Source organism: Rhododendron vialii, chromosome 10a, assembly GCF_030253575.1.
Source record: "Rhododendron vialii isolate Sample 1 chromosome 10a, ASM3025357v1".
Lineage (NCBI taxonomy): Eukaryota > Viridiplantae > Streptophyta > Magnoliopsida > Ericales > Ericaceae > Rhododendron > Rhododendron vialii.
In genome coordinates this window covers 2990783-3011669 of record NC_080566.1, presented here as the reverse complement: position 1 = coordinate 3011669, position 20887 = coordinate 2990783, and the positions used below count along the sequence as shown (strand labels likewise).

The 20887-nt window shown below is 37.2% G+C and overlaps 2 protein-coding genes across 2 annotated transcripts; both read left to right on the top strand.

The window, feature by feature from the left end:
• Positions 1–25: 25 nt before the first annotated feature.
• On the top strand, positions 26–1216 carry LOC131304195 (LOB domain-containing protein 33-like). Its single transcript, XM_058331335.1, has 2 exons — positions 26–815; positions 1084–1216. Exons 1-2 carry the CDS (start codon positions 106–108, stop codon positions 1199–1201), a joined length of 828 nt encoding a protein of 275 aa, XP_058187318.1. The 5' UTR covers positions 26–105; the 3' UTR covers positions 1202–1216.
• A 6863-nt stretch (positions 1217–8079) lies between these two features.
• On the top strand, positions 8080–10589 carry LOC131304318 (pentatricopeptide repeat-containing protein At5g39980, chloroplastic). The gene has a single exon (XM_058331524.1). It carries the CDS (start codon positions 8346–8348, stop codon positions 10389–10391), a length of 2046 nt encoding a protein of 681 aa, XP_058187507.1. The 5' UTR covers positions 8080–8345; the 3' UTR covers positions 10392–10589.
• The last annotated feature ends 10298 nt before the right edge of the window (positions 10590–20887 follow it).

The following is a 20887-nucleotide window of genomic DNA, read 5'->3' as shown; positions in this document are numbered from 1 at the left end:
ACTCGTAATTCAAGTACAGTAGTTTACTAGTTTTTGAATCACTATTTGCACTACAAATACATGTGATCGATCAAACTTGAATGAATCAGCGTACACTGAACCCTCATGACGGTGAAAGGAGGCACAAGCCCAGCTTGTGCCGCATGCAAGTACCAGAGGCGGAGGTGCTCCTCCGAGTGCACTCTGGCACCGTATTTTCCGGCCAATCAAACCAAGACGTTCCAGAACGCTCACCGTCTCTTCGGCGTCTCCAACATTATGAAGATACTGGGGCTAATGGAGACTCGAGAACAGAGAGACGAAGCCATGAGATCTGTCATCTACGAGTCTGATATGCGCGAGAGGTTTCCTGTTCACGGATGTTGTGGGATCATACGCCATCTTTATGCTCTGTTGGTGCAGGCCGATGAAGAACTCCAATACGTCCAAGCGCAACTAGCAATGTGCGGGGAGCAGTGCCATGGCCGAATAGTTAATCAGGATTATTCTACTCGTCCGGAACGATTTGGCATGAGTTTACCCGGTGATGTGCTCATGGGACTGCGACATTTTTGCATAAACGATGCAATTCCTTTTGAAGGGGATCACCATGTTGTGACAGAAGTGACTGAAAATAATTGCGCTTACGTTGAATCGAATGAAGATATAGCAAATCACTATAGGGTTCAACATCCAAACTATAATTCAGTGGCAATTCAATCCCAGTCATTTCCTCCTCAACAACAGACTGAAGTTGATTATGATGACATACCATTTGATATACTTGCAGATGACAGACAATCTTATATCGAATCAAAGGAAGAGTGTGAATCAAGGTATGCATTTTGGAATGGGGATGTTGCCAAACACCCCCTGCAAAGCGGGTGCAGAGCATCGGATTGGCCGCTTGGCACCGCTTTGCAGGGATACCGCTCGGCAGCATCCCCTATTAGATTCATGAAAGTCTATGTATGATGAATGCCCGTATAAATTCATGGCAGATTAATTGTATGTTTATTACTCGTTTTACTTTGGATGAAAGATATGAATTTACTTCCATATGCAGGGTTGTTCTTACTTTTGTGATAATTTTCATATATGCAGTTGTGCATCATCACGGAAAAATACAACCCATTCTCTCGAGTACGCATCAAAAAATGATCTCAAGAGTGCTGCAGCTTGTTTTAGGCTTACCAATTTTGACTATTGTAATGATTTTTAATTTTCTATTTATTTTTTCCCTTTTTTTCTCCCTTGACATGACAATGTCTTTTGGGCATTATGCATGTCACAATTTTGAGTAGCTTTTTTAATCTATTCTTTGATTAACATTCATGAATAAGATAAGTATTTTTTTTCACAGTCTGAAGATTCTTTATCGTCTTAATATTTTTTAGAGTTCGAGTTAAAAAGGAGCAATGTTTTCAGGTTGAAATCTAAGCAAAAATAGATGGAGGTTTACTATTTCGATTAGGTAATGCAGCCCACTAAAACACTTTAGATTGCGTTTGATTGAATGGAATAGAATGGAAGTTGGAATGGAATTAAGAAGGAAATAGAATCGGAGGAAAATAGACTGGAATAATCATTCTCATTCCTGTGTTTGGTTGTGGCTAGGAAGTGGAGTAATAGCAAGAATGGAATTCGCATTTCGATTCCTGTGTTTGGTATACTAGAATCACATCTCAATTAAATGAAATTTGGAGTGGCAATAGTAATTTTGTGAGTGGCATTACTAAAATTTGGAGTGGCAGTAGCAAATTTTGTAGTGACAATAGTAAAATTCGGAGTGACATTATATTATTATTATTTATTATTATAATATAGTAGTTATGTGAGTGACATTAACAATCCAAATAGGGATGGTGGAATAGAATTGTACTCTCTCCGTCCTTAAATAAGTATTCGGCTCGCAAAACTAGGCCTTCAAAAAGATACATTTGTTTCGTTAAAAAATCAATTTTTTTCACAAATCAATAGATAGCAATAAGTTCTATTAGATCGTGAAAAAAAATTAAAGTTTTTAATAAAAAATATGCATATTTTGTAAAGCCTAGTGTTGCACGCCGAACACTTATTCAGGGACGGATGGAGTAATTCTTTACTTTTCAAATGGAATAATTATTCTTTTATTTGAATGAATAATAATTCCATGTAGCATGGCTATTCTTGTAATTTTTAGTGAACCAAACATCAGGATAGACATTCCATAGGAATAACTATTCCACTCCACACCCCATTCCATCAAACCAAACATAGCCTTACAAGTCATAATTACCAAGCTGAATACGACCCTTACGATTCTCTTGAAAAAAAAATTTTCTTTACGAAATTCCCTTGAATTTTTATTTTCAATATGAATGTGAGTATTCCTATCGATGTACGTTGATATGAATAAGAAAATTGACCATTGATATCATTATATTCTCTTTATTTAAAAGAACCCTAGCTGTTTCACACTTGTTAAGATTGATCATGCTTCAATATAGATAGAACATAATTGTCTAAGGATGTATTAAAGTACATTTTCAAAAAAAATAGAAAAAGAAAAACAATTTCAGTTACACAAGGGGCCGTACGTAAGTAGAACCTGACCCTTTTTTGAAAATTCAAAAATCATCTAATATTTCTGAACTAAAATTACATAGCATGCAATTAGTGGTCAAACTGAAGCACACTTCCTTGGTTTCACTTGCAACATATTTTTATGAAATGCGTTGCGGGCAAACCAATCGTAGTCCGAATATGCGAATATGGCCTTCTCAATTTTCGATAAGTTCGCTTGTAGCGCTTTCCCTTGATATAAGTATGCGGACTCAACGGTCATGCTCAAATAGCACATTTCGGTAAACTGTGAATTTGTTTGATGATCTACCTGAGCTTTCCGTGGTATTGCGGTGTCCTTGATTTATATGGTAACATAGTTGCAAAGCATATGCACACCAAACGACAGTAAATACTCCATCCGGTGTCCATTGTTGGTACATTTTTGCACTTATTGTTATCCTGAAAAAAATGTCTCGCTTAAAAAGTCAATGAGGAAAACAAATGATGTTACTCTTTTATCTGTTGACCCGGGGGTGCTGTAGTGCACCCCCCGCATTACACTTGTAGTGCGACCAATCCGGACGTCCTCAATCTCCAGGTGTAATGACGATATCCCCTTTTTTTTCACGGGTAATAAAGATAAATCAAATTATATAAAAAGTGGAATTACATTTTCCTCTCAATAATAAGAAATCTTCAACACGGATTCAAAAAAATAATTGGAAACTGTTGGGGAACTCCATTCACATGAAGTTCGTGATCACAGTACCCCTCAACAAACTTCATAAGTCATATGGTTTGAATGAATATTGAGAATATACATTGAAGACTGCTAGGAGTAGGTTTGTGCAACAAATCAAACATAGACTTCTATGAATCTTAGTCTCATCATTTCTCCAAACTCTTTTTCTTTGGTTGTTGCCTATTTTTGTTTATTGTATCTTATTCTTATCACTGACAATAGTGATAAAATTCTATGAATCGTTTGAAATATTGGTGGAAACTAAAAGAGTACTAAATCGTAAATCGTAAAACGTACCCTTAGCTTACACTTAAACTCTTCACCAACTTCCATTCCAAATATTCCTTCCAATTGTGACAATCAGTTTTTTTCACTTGTCGTAAAATTACAATGAGCACCTAACAGTGAGATATCTGAAATCATGACATTTATGTAGGCCAACCAAGCAAAAGTTGAATTTGGCAGAACAACAATCCAATAGCCAGTGCTTGTGGATACCTCTTCTTCTAATGTCAACTAGAAGAAAAAACATGGAAATGTCTTCTCTGCAGTCTGTGTTCGAACTGCAGAGAGCGGTCCGGACGATCTGAACTGTCCAAAAGTGTATTTAATGGTTAGATTTTATTGAAAGACTATTCGCGAGAAGAGTCTTTTATTCACGCGAATAATTTGTTTTAGATCTGAACCCTTAATTGAAGAAATGAATGAACAAGATTGGACTGCAAAGACTTCTCCGTAATCCAATTGCATAGAAGCCTAATCCATAAACTTCACAAGCCATTGGAAAACTCCAAATGTCCATGTGCAACTAGCACTGTGTGGGGTATCATAACCAAATAGTAATTACTCTCCTCACCCACAACTTACAATTTGGCATGAATTCACCTGGTGATGTGCGGCTTTCCTTCTTCTTCTTTTTCATATAAATGAAGGAATTCCTTTCGAAGCGAATCTCCTTATCAGGAATGAAATTATAACAAATCACTATAGGGTTCAATATCCAGACATACCTTATAATACGGCAGTAGCAACTCAAACCCAATTGGTTTCTTCCCACTTCTTTCCTACTCAACAAGAAACAGAAGTTTCGTATGATGACAATTTGATGCATTAGCTGATGACAGACAATCTTGTACTGAATCAAAAGAAGACTGCGAGTTGAGGTATATATGAACATCCTTATTTTGATTCATAGCAGATTAATTTCATGCTTATTATTTATTTTAGGTGTTTTGGATTAAAGATATTAATTGACTTTTAAATGCAACATTGTTCTTATACTCTGAGCGATATTCCTTTTGCAGTTCGTGGAAGAATACGGCTCATTCTCTCGAGAATGCATCAAAAAATGATCTCAAGAGTGCTGCAACTTATTTCAGGCTTAGCAACCTCAAAAGGGGACAATCAAATTATAACGATTTTTCTTTGCTTTTATTTGGGGACAATCAAATTATAAGATCAGAGATTTTGTAAGATATACATCATGATTATTAGGGTTTGGATTGCTCTATACTGCAATCATGACCGGAGACAATGAACTATTTGATTCCCGACACTATTGCGTATGCTCGTGGATCAATAGTCACACATGAGAATATTGAAGCTAATGATTATATCAAAAACTATATGTGTTGGATCCAATTGGGGTATAATAACAAGAGTACGTAAATAACCATACTTGCAATCCGGCACTACAACACGAAAGGGCTATAGCGAGGATTTAGTTTCCTCACAAAAGCACCTGATTTCCTCGCAAAATGTATTAACGAGGAAAAATTTTGTCGCCAGTTTTCCTCGCTAAAACACTGTCGCAGAAAGTATTAGCGAGGAAAATAAATTCCTCACCTAATTTGACGTGTTGCGAGGAATTTTTTCCTCGCTAAATGTTTTCCTCGCAAATACCATTTGTCGTCAAATAGGCTACGAATTTATCAATAGGCGAGGAAATTTTTTCCTCGCTAAACAAAAAGAATCCCAAAACAGAAGTTCTCTCCGCGCTTTTTGCAGCTGCTGGTACTCGAACCTTGGACCTCTCCCGTAAGACGCGAAGCAACTACCAACCACACTACACTGTACTTTCTGTGAAATAGGTGAAACTTTATTTATATATTATCTCTTTCACCACTCCAAATGAATTTTTTCAACATTAATTTTGGCCTTTCTACTTTTTGTAGTTTTATAGTGTGTGAACTTTATTTGAACAAGTTAATTTTTTGCTAGCACAACAATTTTATCTAACAACTTTTGAAGAACTAATAATATGTGTTATTATTTTCATTTTTTTATGGGATAATCCTAACTTTTATGGAATGAGATTAATTTTGTCGTCATAAGCTTGAGATATATTTCAACGAAAAGTTAGGGACAAAAAAAATTTATCTCAGAGTGCCCCGAAAAGAGCAACTAGTGGTTGAGATTCAGTTTGATATGTGGGACCCTATATATCAAAGTGAATCTCAACCACTAATTGTTATTTTCAAGGTAAATTTTTTTTGTACTTAGTACTAATATTTTAATATCAGATTATGAATAACAAGAAGCATCACCCTCATTTTCTAATTTTAAAAGTGAGTTTGACCTTTTTTTTTGCCAAATACGAAGGGTATTATAGACTTGTAATTTTTTTCATCATCGCTATAATAATATGAACAAAATTTATAAATATTCATATAAGATCATCCTAAAAGCACTAAAGAACATACTTTTTTTAATTTTTTAATCTTTAACAAATTTTTTAAAATTAAAATTCCCCCCCCCCCCCCCCCCCCCCCCCCCCTCTCTCTCTCTCTCTCTCTCTCTCTCTCACACACACACACACACACACACACACAATATGTATATGTATAAATAAAATTATCCATGATACTTACAAAATTGCATTTGAAATTAATACTTAACATATTTATCTAGTTATAAAGGAATGCCATTACAATCACCTAAGTTGGTTTAAATAAAAATCAACAAACCATTTACAGGGGAAAAAAAAATTACAGCATGAATGCACAATACATATGAAATAGTGTATTTTTTGTGAAATAGTGCATTTTTATGTAGATGTTCTTAAAATAGAATTGTGATGATCCAACTTTGAGATATTGTAAATACAACATCAGTAACTTCAGATATTTTTAACTTTATTTTCTGTTGAGTTTTTCACTATTATGAAAAAAATCATCGATACCTACACTTCAAGATATCTTTCATTGCTAATTAGAATAAGAAAAGTGACAAATACGAGGTTTCCTCACCAATTCAATACGGTTGGTGATGAAAACTATTTGTTCCCCTTTAACAATTTTTTATTTTAATAAATTTCATAATGGTATAGTTTATTATGTCATACCGTCTTGATATTACAAAATACATAGGAATATAATTAATAATAACTTATATATAAAAAAAATGAATCCTAAAAAAGGTGACGAAATATTTTCTCATCGAAAAGTTACATTTAGCGAGGAAAAATATTTTCTCGCAAAAAGGTTACATTTGGCGAGGAAAACAGATTTTCCTCGCTAAATGTAACCTTTTTGCGAGGAAAACTATTTTCCTCTCTAAAAAAGGCTTTTTGGCGAGGAAATTTGTTTCCTCGCTAGAAAAGGCGACGAAATTGAATTTCCTCGCAAATAATATACTTTTAGCAAGGAAATTCATTTTCCTCGCCATATTTCCTCGCTACAGCCCATTCGTGTTGTAGTGCGGCCTGATACTCCATGCTATAGTCATGATTTCACGTAGGGCATGACTGTGAAGTTCATCAAAAGAACCAGCTGTGTGAATCATCTCCCTCATCTTTGATCGATTTAATTAGAGTACTTCGATGTCAGTTTTCCCTAACGGAATGTATTCCATATGCACTGTAACTATCGTGCAAGAATGTAACACAGTCAACCAATTAAGCATGTTTTGGAATTAATAATCTCGCGAGTGTTGTTGCTTGTTTTAGTCGTACCAACTGTACCAAGGTTAACTAATTAAATCACAACACATTTATATTGTCAACGAATTTTTTGTTCTTTCCTCTATTCACGACAATTATTTTTGACAAGGGTATTCTGCGAGTTTCTTCTTCATTTCTTGCCATTCTGTGATTTCACTCGTGAATAACATATGCAGGTCACAAGATATGAAGGTTTCATTCGATGACAATTAGCTAGCGTACACCAATTCCACCAGTAGTCGCTAAACCTGGCGTACGCATGAGCCAAGGCAATTGGCATGTCGAGATTGTTCTATTAATTCTAGAGTAATTTCAAATTCAAGCTGAAAATAACATGCGTGTTTAATTGACTTATATTGTGGTGGTAATGTGGCCGTCAAGAGCCAACTCTCTGGCGGTTTTGAAACTAGAAAGACATGAATTCAAGTCTTTTGAGACGATTGGAATTTGGAGAGATTCATGCCAATTAGTTCTGGCTAGATCACCGATTTCTTGTCATTCTTTTAAGCTAGAGTCTAAGTTATAGCTCAAACTCGTCTTGAGGGAGCTTTGGCATTCCGATGCAATACATTGCGTAGTCGGGCCCGTCTAGGCTCCTACCGTTGGGCTCCCCCGCATGAACGAGCTCTTTCAAATTACAACTAGTCAAACCCTTCAACGGCCTAAAAAACTGAACACAATTGTAAAATCAAATTGATATAGGGACACTCCGTTTTGCTCTCATCAGGCAAACGTTGTCTGGAGCATAGGGGTAACCTTAATAAAGTGTCTTCTTCTTAAACAAAAAATGTCCGATTTTGTTGGACGTTTAAAACAAAACTTACTAGTCGGTTTTTTTCGATAACTCAGAATGTTCGAACCAACGCACTAGTACCTCGAGTCTTTTGAGACTAAATTCCACTATCCACTAGCTATAGATCCATTTAAAACTGAGTAACACTCAAAAATTTCAAACATGAGACTGGAGTAATTCGCAGCAAATCACAAGGCTCGACCACCCTGCCAATTCCTCCAAGTTCCAATTCGATGAAATTTTCTTTCTGTGGAAGAAAATCCTAATCAACTATCTCCCGCCGGTGTGGAGTTTGAACTCTTACCAAATGAAGTTCGTGTAGAGAGAGAAGTTGCATCCCTCTGATGTGCATTCAAACCAAACCAATTCCCACCAGTCTACGTTACAGCTCTGCCCAAAAGACTCAAAAACACATGGACAAATCCTCGTTCTCTACTGCTACTCCCATTCCACCATCTTCATTTCCAACCATTGGCACCAACATCTTCACTTACCCAATACCCACTCGAAAAATCCCAAAACGCCCAAGAAAATGCATCATTATTTACTCCATCTCACCTTCTCGCACAAAACACATCTGGAAACGAACAAGCCCCGAACGAGCAGAAACCGTTCACTCAGACCGCAGCGTCGACATGGGCGAGCTCTTATCATCAATCCAACAAACCACAGACGAGCACCAACTGTTCGACCTAATGTCTCCCTACAAAAATCGGGCCCTATCTATTAAATTCATGGTATCACTTCTCTCTAGAGAACCCGACTGGCAACGGTCGCTAGCATTGCTCGATTGGATCAACGAACAGGCGTTGTACTCGCCTTCTGTGTTCACTTACAACGTTGTTATACGAAACGTTTTGCGAGCGAAGCAGTGGCAGCTTGCACACGGCCTGTTTGACGAAATGCGCCAGAGAGCGGTTTCGCCCGATAAGTATACTTACTCTACGCTCATAACCCAGTTTGGCAAACAGGGTTTGTTTGATGATGCTCTATCTTGGCTTTCGAAAATGGAACAAGACCGCGTGAAGGGTGATCTCATTTTGTATAGTAATCTTATTGAATTATCTCGTAAGCTAGGTGATTACTCTAAGGCAATATCAGTTTTTTCGAGGTTGAAGAGGTCGGGTATATCGCCTGACCTTGTCGTTTATAATTCGATGATTAGTGTGTTTGGAAAGGCTAAGTTTTTTCACGAAGCGCGGTTGCTTATCGAAGAGATGAGGTTGGAGGGTGTTACACCGGATACGGTGAGCTATTCGACGCTTTTGAGTGTGTATGTTGAGAATCAAAAGTTTGTAGAGGCACTTTCGGTTTTTTCTGAGATGATGGAGGCTAACTGTTCGGTTGATCTCACAACGTGCAATATCATGATTGATGTGTACGGCAAGGTTGATATGGCGAAGGAAGCTGATAGGTTGTTTTGGAACATGACGAAGATGGGAATTGAACCGAGTGTTGTTAGTTACAATACGCTTTTGCGTGTTTATGGTGAGGCTGGCCTTTTTGGGGAAGCTATACATTTGTTTAGGTTGATGCAGAGGAAAGATATAGAGCAAAATGTTGTTACGTACAACACGATGATTAGTATTTATGGGAAATCTCTTGAGCATGAAAAGGCTAATAATCTTATTCAAGAGATGCAGAGCAGAGGGATTGAACCCAATGCCATTACGTATTCAACTATAATATCCATATGGGCTAAGGTAAGGAAGTTGGATCGAGCTGCGCTGCTGTTTCAGAAGCTAAGGGATTCTGGGGTTGAGATTGATCAGGTCCTTTATCAGACTATGATTGTGGCTTATGAAAGGGCTGGTTTAGTCACACAGGCTAAGCGCCTCCTTCATGAGCTTAAGCGTCCAGACAACATACCCAGAGATACTGCCATTAGAATTCTTGCTGGAGCTGGGCGTGTGGAAGAGGCCATATGGGTATTTAGACAGGCATTTGATGAAGGAGAAGTGAAGGACATAGCAGTATTTGGGTGTATGATAGATCTTATGTCTACCAACAACAGGTACAGTAATGTGATTGAGGTGTTCGACAAGATGAGGGAAGCTTGTTATTTTCCTGATTCGAATACGATTGCTTTGGTCCTGAATGCATATGGAAAGTTGCGCGATTTTGAGAAGGCAGATGCTCTCTATAGGGAGATGCAAAAAGAGGGTTGTGTTTTTCCTGATGAAGTTCATTTCCAGATGCTGAGTCTTTATGGGGCAAGAAGGGATTTTGAGACGTTAGAGTCACTGTTTGAGAGGCTCAATTCTGATCCCAATGTTAACAAGAAAGAGTTGCATCTTGTTGTTGCCAGCATTTATGAAAGAGCCAACAGACTCAATGACGCATCTCGGATAATCGATCAGATTGGTGATAACGCAACTTCAAAACTATGACTATGGAAGTCTGAATTTTATGACAATATACGTGGTCTAAATCTGTCATCAAGGAAACTATGCCACTGTAAATACATGTTTTTTTGGGCTGATTTCTCCGTGGATAATGCATTTGTACCTTCACTGAATCATTCCTTTTCACACATCAAAATAATGTCACCATGTCAGTTTTTTATAGTTGGGTCCTTTTCAGCCTTAGGAATCATGCATCTGTCACTTGACTTCTTTGATTTTACTGTGTCATATTGTATGTGAGATAGAACCGATGATTTTGTGCCAAGTATCCGCTTACCTCATGCACTGTGTTGATAAACCACCTTTGGGGGAAAGTTTTCTGCCTGCATTCAACTACTTCCAGATGTGTGTTACACCCATAGTTGTTAAAAACCTGCAATATATGATATGTATCCTACGATTTGTATTGTCTCGTTCGGAGAACGATACATATCCCATCCTGTATCTTTTTTGTATAAAAATCCTACGATACAACTGTGTATCCTACGATTTCTACACGTATCTTAATTTGGTATGTATCATACGATTACTTATTAGGAAAAGTCGGACATTATTTCAAGAAGTGGAACCCAAAATGCATTAATCTAAGCCGCTTGATCTAATTATGGCATCTTTCAAACCATTTGATAGAAATTCAACCTCAATGTAGGGCTTGTATAGAAGAAAGAACCATAGTTCTATTGTGTTTTGCCTGACTTTTCTTTCCTTAGCAAAGCGAACAAAAAGCCTTGATATAATAGGCCCCAGTTGAGAGGCTTGAAATTTAATATCTTAATTTCTTTTTAAATGTAAGCATAGTTTGTTGGTATTTTAGGTGTATCTACTTTTTAATAGTATATTAACTATGATTAACGTTGTTGAAGTATAAACTAAATTTGGAGGGGGAGGCGCCGCTTCCCTCCTCCCACAATTTCTCTCTCTAGAATACGAGAAGACTCCCCCTCTACTTTTCCGTTTTGGATTTCTCCGGCTTGGGGGAGGAGGCGCCGCTTCCCTCCTCCCCCCGGATGCCTCTCTCCTTCCCCTTTATCGTCAGTCCCTCCTCCTTCTTCGTTGTCGTTGCCACTTTCAAAGTACGCATCGGGCCATCGTTTGCGCCTGTGCTTAGGTCTTTGATCCATGCTTTGTGGGTGGTTTTCGGCAGTGGAGATGGGGATTTGGGTTTGTGATGGTGGAAGTGGAGCTATTCTCACAGTTATTTTCTTTTTGCAGGTGATGGTTTGGTGCTATTGAGGTGGCCCTTGGCGGTGCTCAACGGCGGTTGCTGGCTCTCATTGATTGTTTTTGGGATTCGAATTGCCGGGTTCACGGCGGTCTTCTAGGAGTTTCAAGTTCTTGCGTTTTACGGCTGCAAGGGTTACCGGCGGGCTTCTCCTCTCCCTAGCTGTTTTTGCCTCCATTCTTGTTGTTGCGGTCTCCGTCGTTCTTCCCCCTCCACGGTCTCGCTTTCCTTCAGCTCTGTGGTCGATCGTCAGTCTTTCTCTGTTGGGGTTATCGATTGGCTTAACGGCAAGATTCGTTCGTGGTGGCTGGAGGTGGCGTGTCGCGTTTCTCCCGCCGGTTATACTGTTGGGTTTAGCTAGTTCTTGGCCTAATGGCATTTGTGGAGTCTCAAGGTTGATGGTTTGGTGGCTGTCTACCTTGGTGCGGTGGTTAGCGACGGGGGCAGTCTCAGCAGTGGTGGTGGTGGTGGTTTAGTTAGGGTTTGGTTTGGGGGTATGGGCTTGGCCCATTTTTAAGTGTTGTATCTGTAATAATCTGAGTTTATTGGATTCATATAGGGTGTTGGGCTTCGGCCTTTATAGGTGGGCTTCGGCCCTATTGGGTGTTCTTGATTGGTTTCTTGCCAATCGTAGGATTGGGTATCGGATTGAGTAGATAATTGTTCTTTGAACATGATGTTTGTTTCTTTACTCCTATTAGTCTTGTAACAATTTCAAGATTAAAAAAAAAAAAAAATTTGCCTTTCAAAAAAAAGAAAAACTAAATTTAGTATTTCGGTACAAGAAAGTTAAGTCTAAATAAGTCCAATTGACAAAGCTCCAATTGACAAAATCCAAATATGGAAGATATTATTGAAGAAGATAAACTATATAGTTTTTAGAAACTCCAAAATATCTAGCTTTAGAAGCTCTAGAATATCATTGTGAAATCTAGAGTTTTTTTGTGAGAATTAGTCACATATGAAATTTTAGAATTATCTCAAAGTTTATCTTGTATAAAAAATATCTTTGTACTAGAGTCTTCCATGGAGTAATATAAATAGGGATGAGTCTAGCCATTTTGTACCAAACCAAAAAAGAGTTTGAGTTCAAGTATAATACAAATACTTCCTTTCTCACTCTTGCATGTAGTATTCTCCCTCTCCAAAAAATCCTGTAGTATTCTCCCTCCCCCAAAAATTTTGTCCAACTAAGCAATAAAAACTTCTACTCTTCCAAGAAATGTATCTTAAGATACGCGATACGTATTCTGATATGATCTATATACATGACACGTATCCCGATTTGAAAGCACTGATTACACGCACTGATTACACCATATGTTCTGTTTGTTGATGGAGAATCTTGCTAGTTTGCAAATTGCTCAAGGCTTTGTTCGGATCATGGATTTAGGAACTGATGGAGAGATTTTCACACTCCCCTTTTATCCATTGGCACTCATTCGTTTGTCTTTTATTCATGTGAAATTACTAAATTACCTTTATTTCTTGAATCACTTTTTTCATATGAATGGTAATTTGGTACTTTCACATGAATAAAAAGATAAACCTCCAGCTCCTCCGACTCGATCCCTAGGGCTTTTTGCTAGAACTAGAGTCGAACTTGCTTGCCTAAGGGAGTAATTAAACTCATTACTTATTTTATAGTACTATCAGGGTGTGTTCCACTAACTAATTTTTTTGAATTAACGGTGATGTAATGTGAGAGAAAAACCTATCTCGTAAAACGAGAAATAAGTAGTTAGGATGCTAATTTTACTAGATTTTTTTACTAGATTTTACTACATTCAAGGAGGTATTTTCCAATATTATTGAAAGGGCAAAATTCTTGGTTACCACTTTATTCCAAAACATCATCATATGCAAGCTTAAACCACAATCAAATGTACCAAAGTACCAATATTATCTATATCTTCTCTGGTCAACGCCAAATTACGCCACCTCCACGGCCGCCACCTCCACCTCGGCCACCGCTGCCAATGGAGGGGCTTCACGACGTAGGACCTCCCCCGTTCCTGACCAAGACATTTGACATGGTGGACGACCCGACCTATGACCACATAGTTTCTTGGAGCAGAGGGGGGCAGAGCTTTGTTGTGTGGGGTGATTGGGCAGGAGGGGAAGAGTTGACATATCTATGTTCAGTGCAGTGCGCCCGAGCGCACCTCAAAGTTACAAAAAGAAAAAGGCAAACTAGGAAATAAGAAGAAAATCAAGAAGCTAAATTGTTCTTGGCTTCCCTATCATTTTCCTTTCTTCATGCTAGATACGGAGTATTACAGTCAGTGATTTTGCCTTTGATGAACTTTGGCAACCTACTAAGGTATTAGTACCTTAGGCTATGTTCTTGAAAAGACTTTGCATAGTTAAAAATGCTAAAGGCTCAACTTGCTCATAGTCAGAATGAATTGCATATTTCACAGGAATCGTGCATCAAAATCTCGAAGAGATCGATTTGCATTAGTTGGAGGAGATGGAGGACTAGATAGTTGAGTATGTAAACATGAGACAAGAACTGGAACATGCAATGATGCAGCGCGTGACTGCACATGTGCAGTTGCTGGCAAGAATCCGGAACAGAGTTAGGCGTTATAATTATGAAAATCTGATTACCGTCATGTATCCAAGAGATGTGTGGGCATTGGAAGCTGCACGGAGGCTCGCCTGTCGTCCGGGAGTTCCCCTCAACGTCGATATTTGAATTCGTTATCGTCTTCGTAGAAGTTGTACTGCCCCAGAAATTCAGGAGCTCTAGAGGGCTACAAATGACGCATATATCTATCTTCTTACCGTCATGAGATGATGGCTCTCTAGATGAATAGGTACATTGAAATTCTTGACATGTCAGCAATAGAGATAATTCTTGACATGTCAGCAATAGAGATGTGTTGTCTTTTGTCTTTGACTGCTGTAAATCCACACTAGTGGTAGGTGATATGTAACGCTCCGACTTTCCGGAAGCAATATAAAATAAAATCTTAAGAAAATTTGCTAAATAAATATAATTTTTCAAAATAAAGTTTAGCTATTATAGTCACAAGATAAATTTACTGATTCAAAATACATTAATTTCAGAGCTGACTCTAGGCTTGATACAAATCTGAAGCATACTCGATCTTCGTTCCTGATATTCTTTCCGTGTCGAACTGCACCATCTTTGAATCCTCTCCAGTGAATCCTGCGCCCTCTGGCAAATTGATCGCCGAAGCAAACGATTTGCCAGGATACAGACGTATCCGTGAGTGATAAATCACCCAGTAGAATAATCCAATCCAACTACCCCTCTTACTTTACAGTTAGCAAGCAGCAGGATAATAATAGTGCGAAAAAGTAAGACAGAGTTTGTTCCACATAAACCAGTTATTTACTATCCATTAACTTGACGTGTAATCTAAGATCTCCTCCGCGGGATCTTTCCTCCCCAACCGCTAGCCATGCTCGATCCCATGAGATCACTTTCCTTTGCTGTCGCAGATGCACCTAAGTTATGTACCGAGTATGCATCCCAATAACTACAACAAAGGGAAAGCTTATCATGCCTGAATCACGACTAGGGTTCGCTTATCTTATGTACCACTTCACAAACCACATCACAATCACCACTGGACTCCCTCCAGTTTATCAATTCATCACTGGACACCCGCCAGTCTATCAATTTATCACTGGACACCCGCCAGTTTCATTTTCATCACTGTACACCCGTCAGTCTATCAATTTATCACTGGACACCCGCCAGTTTCATTTTCATAATATCTCAAAATCACGCCTGCAGGCAATCTAAAAATAAAAACTTTCCAGTTTATCCATTATCTAGCATCGTCTAGATGAATTCTATTTCGCAATACCACCCCATGTCTCTAGAGTCCAATCTAGCATTTAAATCAAGTATCGGCACAATATGCAATTAATCAATAATAATTAAAAAGATTAATAAATAATGAAATCACGCAACTTTTTATGGATGGGCCATTGTCCTTAATCTTGTATGGTCACAATGTCAATAATAAAGTAAGAGTTTTAAAATAATTTAAAAGGAAAATTTTCTGGGCTCTTATTAATTAATTCTAAGATAATAGATTAATTAAAAATTAATTTAAATACATTAATTAGATAAAAATATTAAAATAATTAACGTGACCTGATTAAGAGTCCGAGAGGTCCTATGCAACCAGTTGAGTATCAAAAGTTGGGTTCGGAGGGTCGCGGGATTATTTTAAATGAAGACGTTAAATAAAGTGGCCGAAAGTGAAGTAAATAGATAATAAATAATTTACTAATTAAAATATGTTGTGGTTAACAAAATTTCATCTTCAGAATGTAAAGAGTCTAAATAAAATTACTCGGGCATTAATAATAAGGTTTATAAGGTCGTAAGGAATTTTTGATTGGAAACGCTATAGAAATAACAATAAATGGTAAATTAAATAAAAAAATATTAATTTAATAAGATATCATCTTTGAGATACAAGGAGTCTAGGAAAAATTAGTTTGGGTGTTAAAACATTGTTTGGAAGGTCGCAAAAATTTTTCGTTAGTAAACTTGATAGATAACTAATAAATAATTCAATAAATAGATAATTAAATAAAACAAATATGATCTTAACAAGTTATGATCTTTCCGGTGTGAAAAGTCTAGAAAAAATAGTCCGGGCGTCAAAAATGAGGTTTGGAAAGTCGCAAAGTTGTTTCGAAACATTTAAAACCAACTCAATCTACTAGATAAATTAAACTGATATCATTAATACGTTTTATACTAAGATGATATTATATTGTAAGAAAATAATAATATCAGATCAGTAGTTTTTTATAATATTAATATCAGACAGATTGTAAAAGAAATATCAGAAGGGTCATCTTCTTCATAAATAATTACAAATAAAGTGTTGGGTTCAAAAAAAATATCAAATTGGTGAATACGGCAGAAAACGCGCATTGAACTATTTTTTTTTTTTCGTTCGGGACATAGGGTTAAGCATATAAACACTTAATATACTTGAAAAAGAGGTTGGATAGGATTATAATACCTTGGTTCGAATCGAATTGATTTTAAAACGAATCTTGAGTTTTTGGAGAAGACAACTTCGGTTTTGGCGATCGGGGGATCTTGGGCTCGAATTGAATGATGCTTGGGAATGCTTGGGGTTGAGGGAAGTTATTGGAATGATCAATTCGGGTCTCGGTTAGTCGTGGCTATGAAACCCACTTTCTCTCTCTTTCCTTCTCTCTCTAAAACTCCATTGATTGTAACTTGGGTTTCTCTGGTTTTTCTTTCTCTTTTGGACTGGTGGGGCGTGAGGAATATTGTGGTGTAAATTTCGTGGGTCAATGGGGAGGGGTATTTATAGGAGAATTTTGGTGGAAGAGAATAATGGTGAATTTAATAGGGTTGGGTTCATGGGATTTGGAATGGACGAATTGGGCTTGATTTTAGGGTTAGGGAGGAAGTAGAGACTGAGTAGGAGACGGAGAGACAGAAGGAGTTTGAGGTGAGGGAGGAGAAGGAGTGTGCATACACGCATGTGTGCGTAGGAAAATTTCAAAAAGAATACATATATACTCGTATATAGCATGCATAATTGTATAAAAAAAGAATTACATTAAGAAAAATAATTATAATAATATTATATTTAGAAAAAAAAAATTGGGTCAAAAATTCGGGTCGTTACATGATAAGTACCGTGATATATATTTTTTAGATATCATTTTGTTTTCCAACAATAACTATGTTTTGTGACTCCTCTCTCCTTGGCTTTTTTCTTTGAAATTTATGTTAAAAACCCTACACTGAGTTTTATGCTTGTGTCCTTTTCAGCCTAAGGAATCATGTATCTATCACTTGTCTTTTTTAATTTTACTGTGTCATAGTGTATGTGAGATAGAACCGATGATCGTATCCGCTTACCTCACGTGTCGCGTTGATAAACCAATTTTTGGGCTAAAGTTCATAAAAGTCATTTCATCCGCTTACCTCATGCGCCGTGTTGATAAACCAATTTTTGGGCTAAAGTTCATAAAAGTCATTTCAGGTTTTTGGGCTAAAGTTCATAAAAGTCATTTCACGTGTAAAATCTTGTAAAAGTACCTTCGATAGACTAGGGGGCTGTTTGATAAAACTGAAAACTGAAACTGAAAGCTGAAAAGTTAAGTACTGAAAGCTGAATGCTGAATTTTTTAAGCTGAAGAACTGTTTGATAAACATATTAAGCACTAAATTAAAATTCATGAATTAATTTTAGTTCTAATTCTTTTTAATTTTGGTGATTGTGGGGGTGGTGGTGATGGAATGGTAGTGGTGAGGGTGGTGGTGGGATGGTGGCGGTGGAGAGATGATGCTGTGATAGTGATGGTGGAATGATGGTGGTGCAGTGGTGGCGTTGTGGTGGTGGCTGCGGCGACGGCGTGGTAGGGGTGGTGTGGTAGTAGTAGTGGTGGCGAAGTAATGGTGGCGGTGGTGGTGGAGTGGACTAGTGGTGGGTGGTAATGATTATGGTGGTGGTGGTGAGGAAGTGGTGGTGGTGGGGAAGTGATAGTGGTGGTAGCGTGGTAGTGGAGTAGTGATGGTGGTGGTGGTGGTGGTGGTGGTGGTGGTAGAGTGGTGGTGAGAGTAGTGGCGGTTGTGGTGGTGGTGGTATAATGGTGGTTGAGTGACGACGGTAGTGGTGGTTGAATGCAAGCATATAAGAATTCAGCCAGAATTAAGTAGCTCAAAGCTACTTAATTTTTATCAACTTTTTACACTATATTTTAAGTGGCACTTAATCTGTTAAGAAATGTAAAATGTGGTTATCAAACCTACTTAATCACTTATTACTTAATTGTTTCAGTTTTAAGTGCTGAATATGTGATATCAAACAACCCCTAGGTATCTAGGTAAACAAGTATTTGTTACAATACCTAAGCAATCCTATTGAGGCAATATTCGCTAGTCAACAAATTTTTTAGTCTTAAATCATAAACTCTTTCTGTTTCTCTTCTCATCTTCAATGCTCAAAGATACATTGAAATGCAAAGAATAGCATTTTAATGGAGTAGAAGATAGCGAACAATACTAGTCTTAAGCTAAGTTGGAGTGAGTTTTTCAAAAGTAGCTTGTTAAAATAAAAGAGGTTCAACTTTGAGTGGCTATTGTACCCATCATTGTTTATATGGTCTTACACTCTTACATGCCTAAATGAACCTCCCAAATTTATTTTTGAATGCTCATGTGATAATTTGACATTTTAACTTGTCAATAAATACTAGGCTCTCCAACCGACATGCCAATTTATTGCTTAACATATTCCTACGTCATCCTTTTTTACTATCTTTTATTTTTAAGATTTGCAGAATAAAATACTTACAGAAAAAATAATCCACTTGGGATGTCAACTGTTCAAATGCCACTATGATTAGAGCTGCTTCAAATGTGAAACAATCCACTTGGGATGTCACGTTAAATTTGACATTTTCAATGGAATTGCTCAACGGCAAGTAGGTCATCAACGCTTAATGTTAAGTTATATTTTCCCCATCCCTCCTCATCAGGTATGTCACAACTTTTTTTTCGGTAACCGAGAAACAACCCTGCAACCGAGCCACTATTGGACCCGACTGCGCAATTCAAACCTCGAGAAAGACTAGCACAGCACCCACCGCTATAGCCCCCCACTTAAATTATGGTTTGCCTCTAGGAGAAATCCAACATTGCTATGTTGCAGGCACATGTTCGACCTTACCATGTTGACAAATCATGAGTGGGTAATTAAAGTGAAGACTACATTTGGATTTTATATATATATATATATATATATATATATATATATATATATATATATATATATATATATATTAGTCTATTAGACACTACAGAATCAACAAAAAAATGGAAGAAGAAGAATGCCAATTACTTACTACCCAACTTGAGGCCGGGATGGTGATCCGAGGGGAGAATGGGCATTTTGTGGCAGCTCGGTCGACGCACTTGGGTATAGTTTCATCCGTTTTATGTGCAGAAGCCATGGCGTGCAGGGATGCGTTGTTTTTTGTGTCTTTGTTGGGTTTGGATTCGGTTACTGTGGAAGGAGATTCGCTACAGCTTGTTCAAATTTTGGAGAATAAGATTGAAGTTGTGATTGGAGATATCCGTTGTGAAGTAGGAAAGTTTAGAAAGTGTGATTTTATGTTTACTCGTAGATTGGCAAACGGGGTAGCTCATGTGTTGGCCAACTCGGGTTTATGAGGTTTTGGTATTCGTACTTGGAAAGCTAGGCCTCCTGATTGGTTATTGAATTTAAGGATGGAATCAGGGGTATAGTAGCGGCGTTCGCCACGACAAGAATTTTAGAAAATACAATTATTATATAAAAAAAAAATTTATGCCCAACTTATATAGTCTCGTCACTACTAGATTTTTTTAGTATACATTTCGTCACTGCTAGGGTAAAATCCTGGTTCCGTCCTTAATTGAATCCGTTGTGGAATGATAGCCGTCCTTAGTATTGTTTTGGATATTCTGATTTTTAATAATACTTGTACCATTTTAGAAAAAACGGTGGAAAAAACGGCGATCGCCACAACAAAAATTTTAAAAAATATAATTATTATATGTAAAAAAAAAATTATGCCCAATTTATATGGTCTCGCCACTACTAGATTTTTTTAGTATACATTTCGCCACTACTATGGTAAAATCTTGGTTTCGTCCTTGATTGAATCCGTTGTGGAATGATAGCCATCCTTAGTATTGTTCTGGATATTCTGATTTTTAATAATACTCGTACTGTTTTGGAAAAAAAAAAAACTTGATACCTTATGTAATTAACATTATGGGAAAATCAAGATCTCGTATATTCTTCTAATGAAGTGCCTCCATGTTCTTGGAAATCTCAATGTTCCACAAGATACATTAATTATATATATATATATATATATATATATATATATATATATATATATATATATATATATATCAGTAGCATGAAACATACTCTATCTCTTAAACAAGTTCAATCATACGCGTGTCATCGAGGCTTTAGTAATATTTTTGTTTTTTAAAGCAGCCATAGAGTCGTCTATACAAAACTCAAAAGGTTAGATATTGTACCTGATTTCATTCTTCATGTCAAGACGAATAAATTATCAGAATAATAAACGCAAAACTAGTAAGAATCTAAAAAATAAAAGTTAGACTAAACTTATTAGTTGAAATTTTTCAACAATACCATCTAAAAGGAAGAGAATTCTTTCAAGTTTTCACACGTTTTAAACGAAGGTATACGTG

Bases quoted from the DNA above. Each gene is read 5' to 3' on its own strand.
- LOC131304318 (XM_058331524.1), top strand. From the start codon at position 8,346: ATGTGCATTCAAACCAAACCAATTCCCACCAGTCTACGTTACAGCTCT.
- LOC131304195 (XM_058331335.1), top strand. From the start codon at position 106: ATGACGGTGAAAGGAGGCACAAGCCCAGCTTGTGCCGCATGCAAGTAC. The intron at 816-1,083 runs GTATGCATTTTG...TCATATATGCAG, and splicing joins AAGGAAGAGTGTGAATCAAG to TTGTGCATCATCACGGAAAA.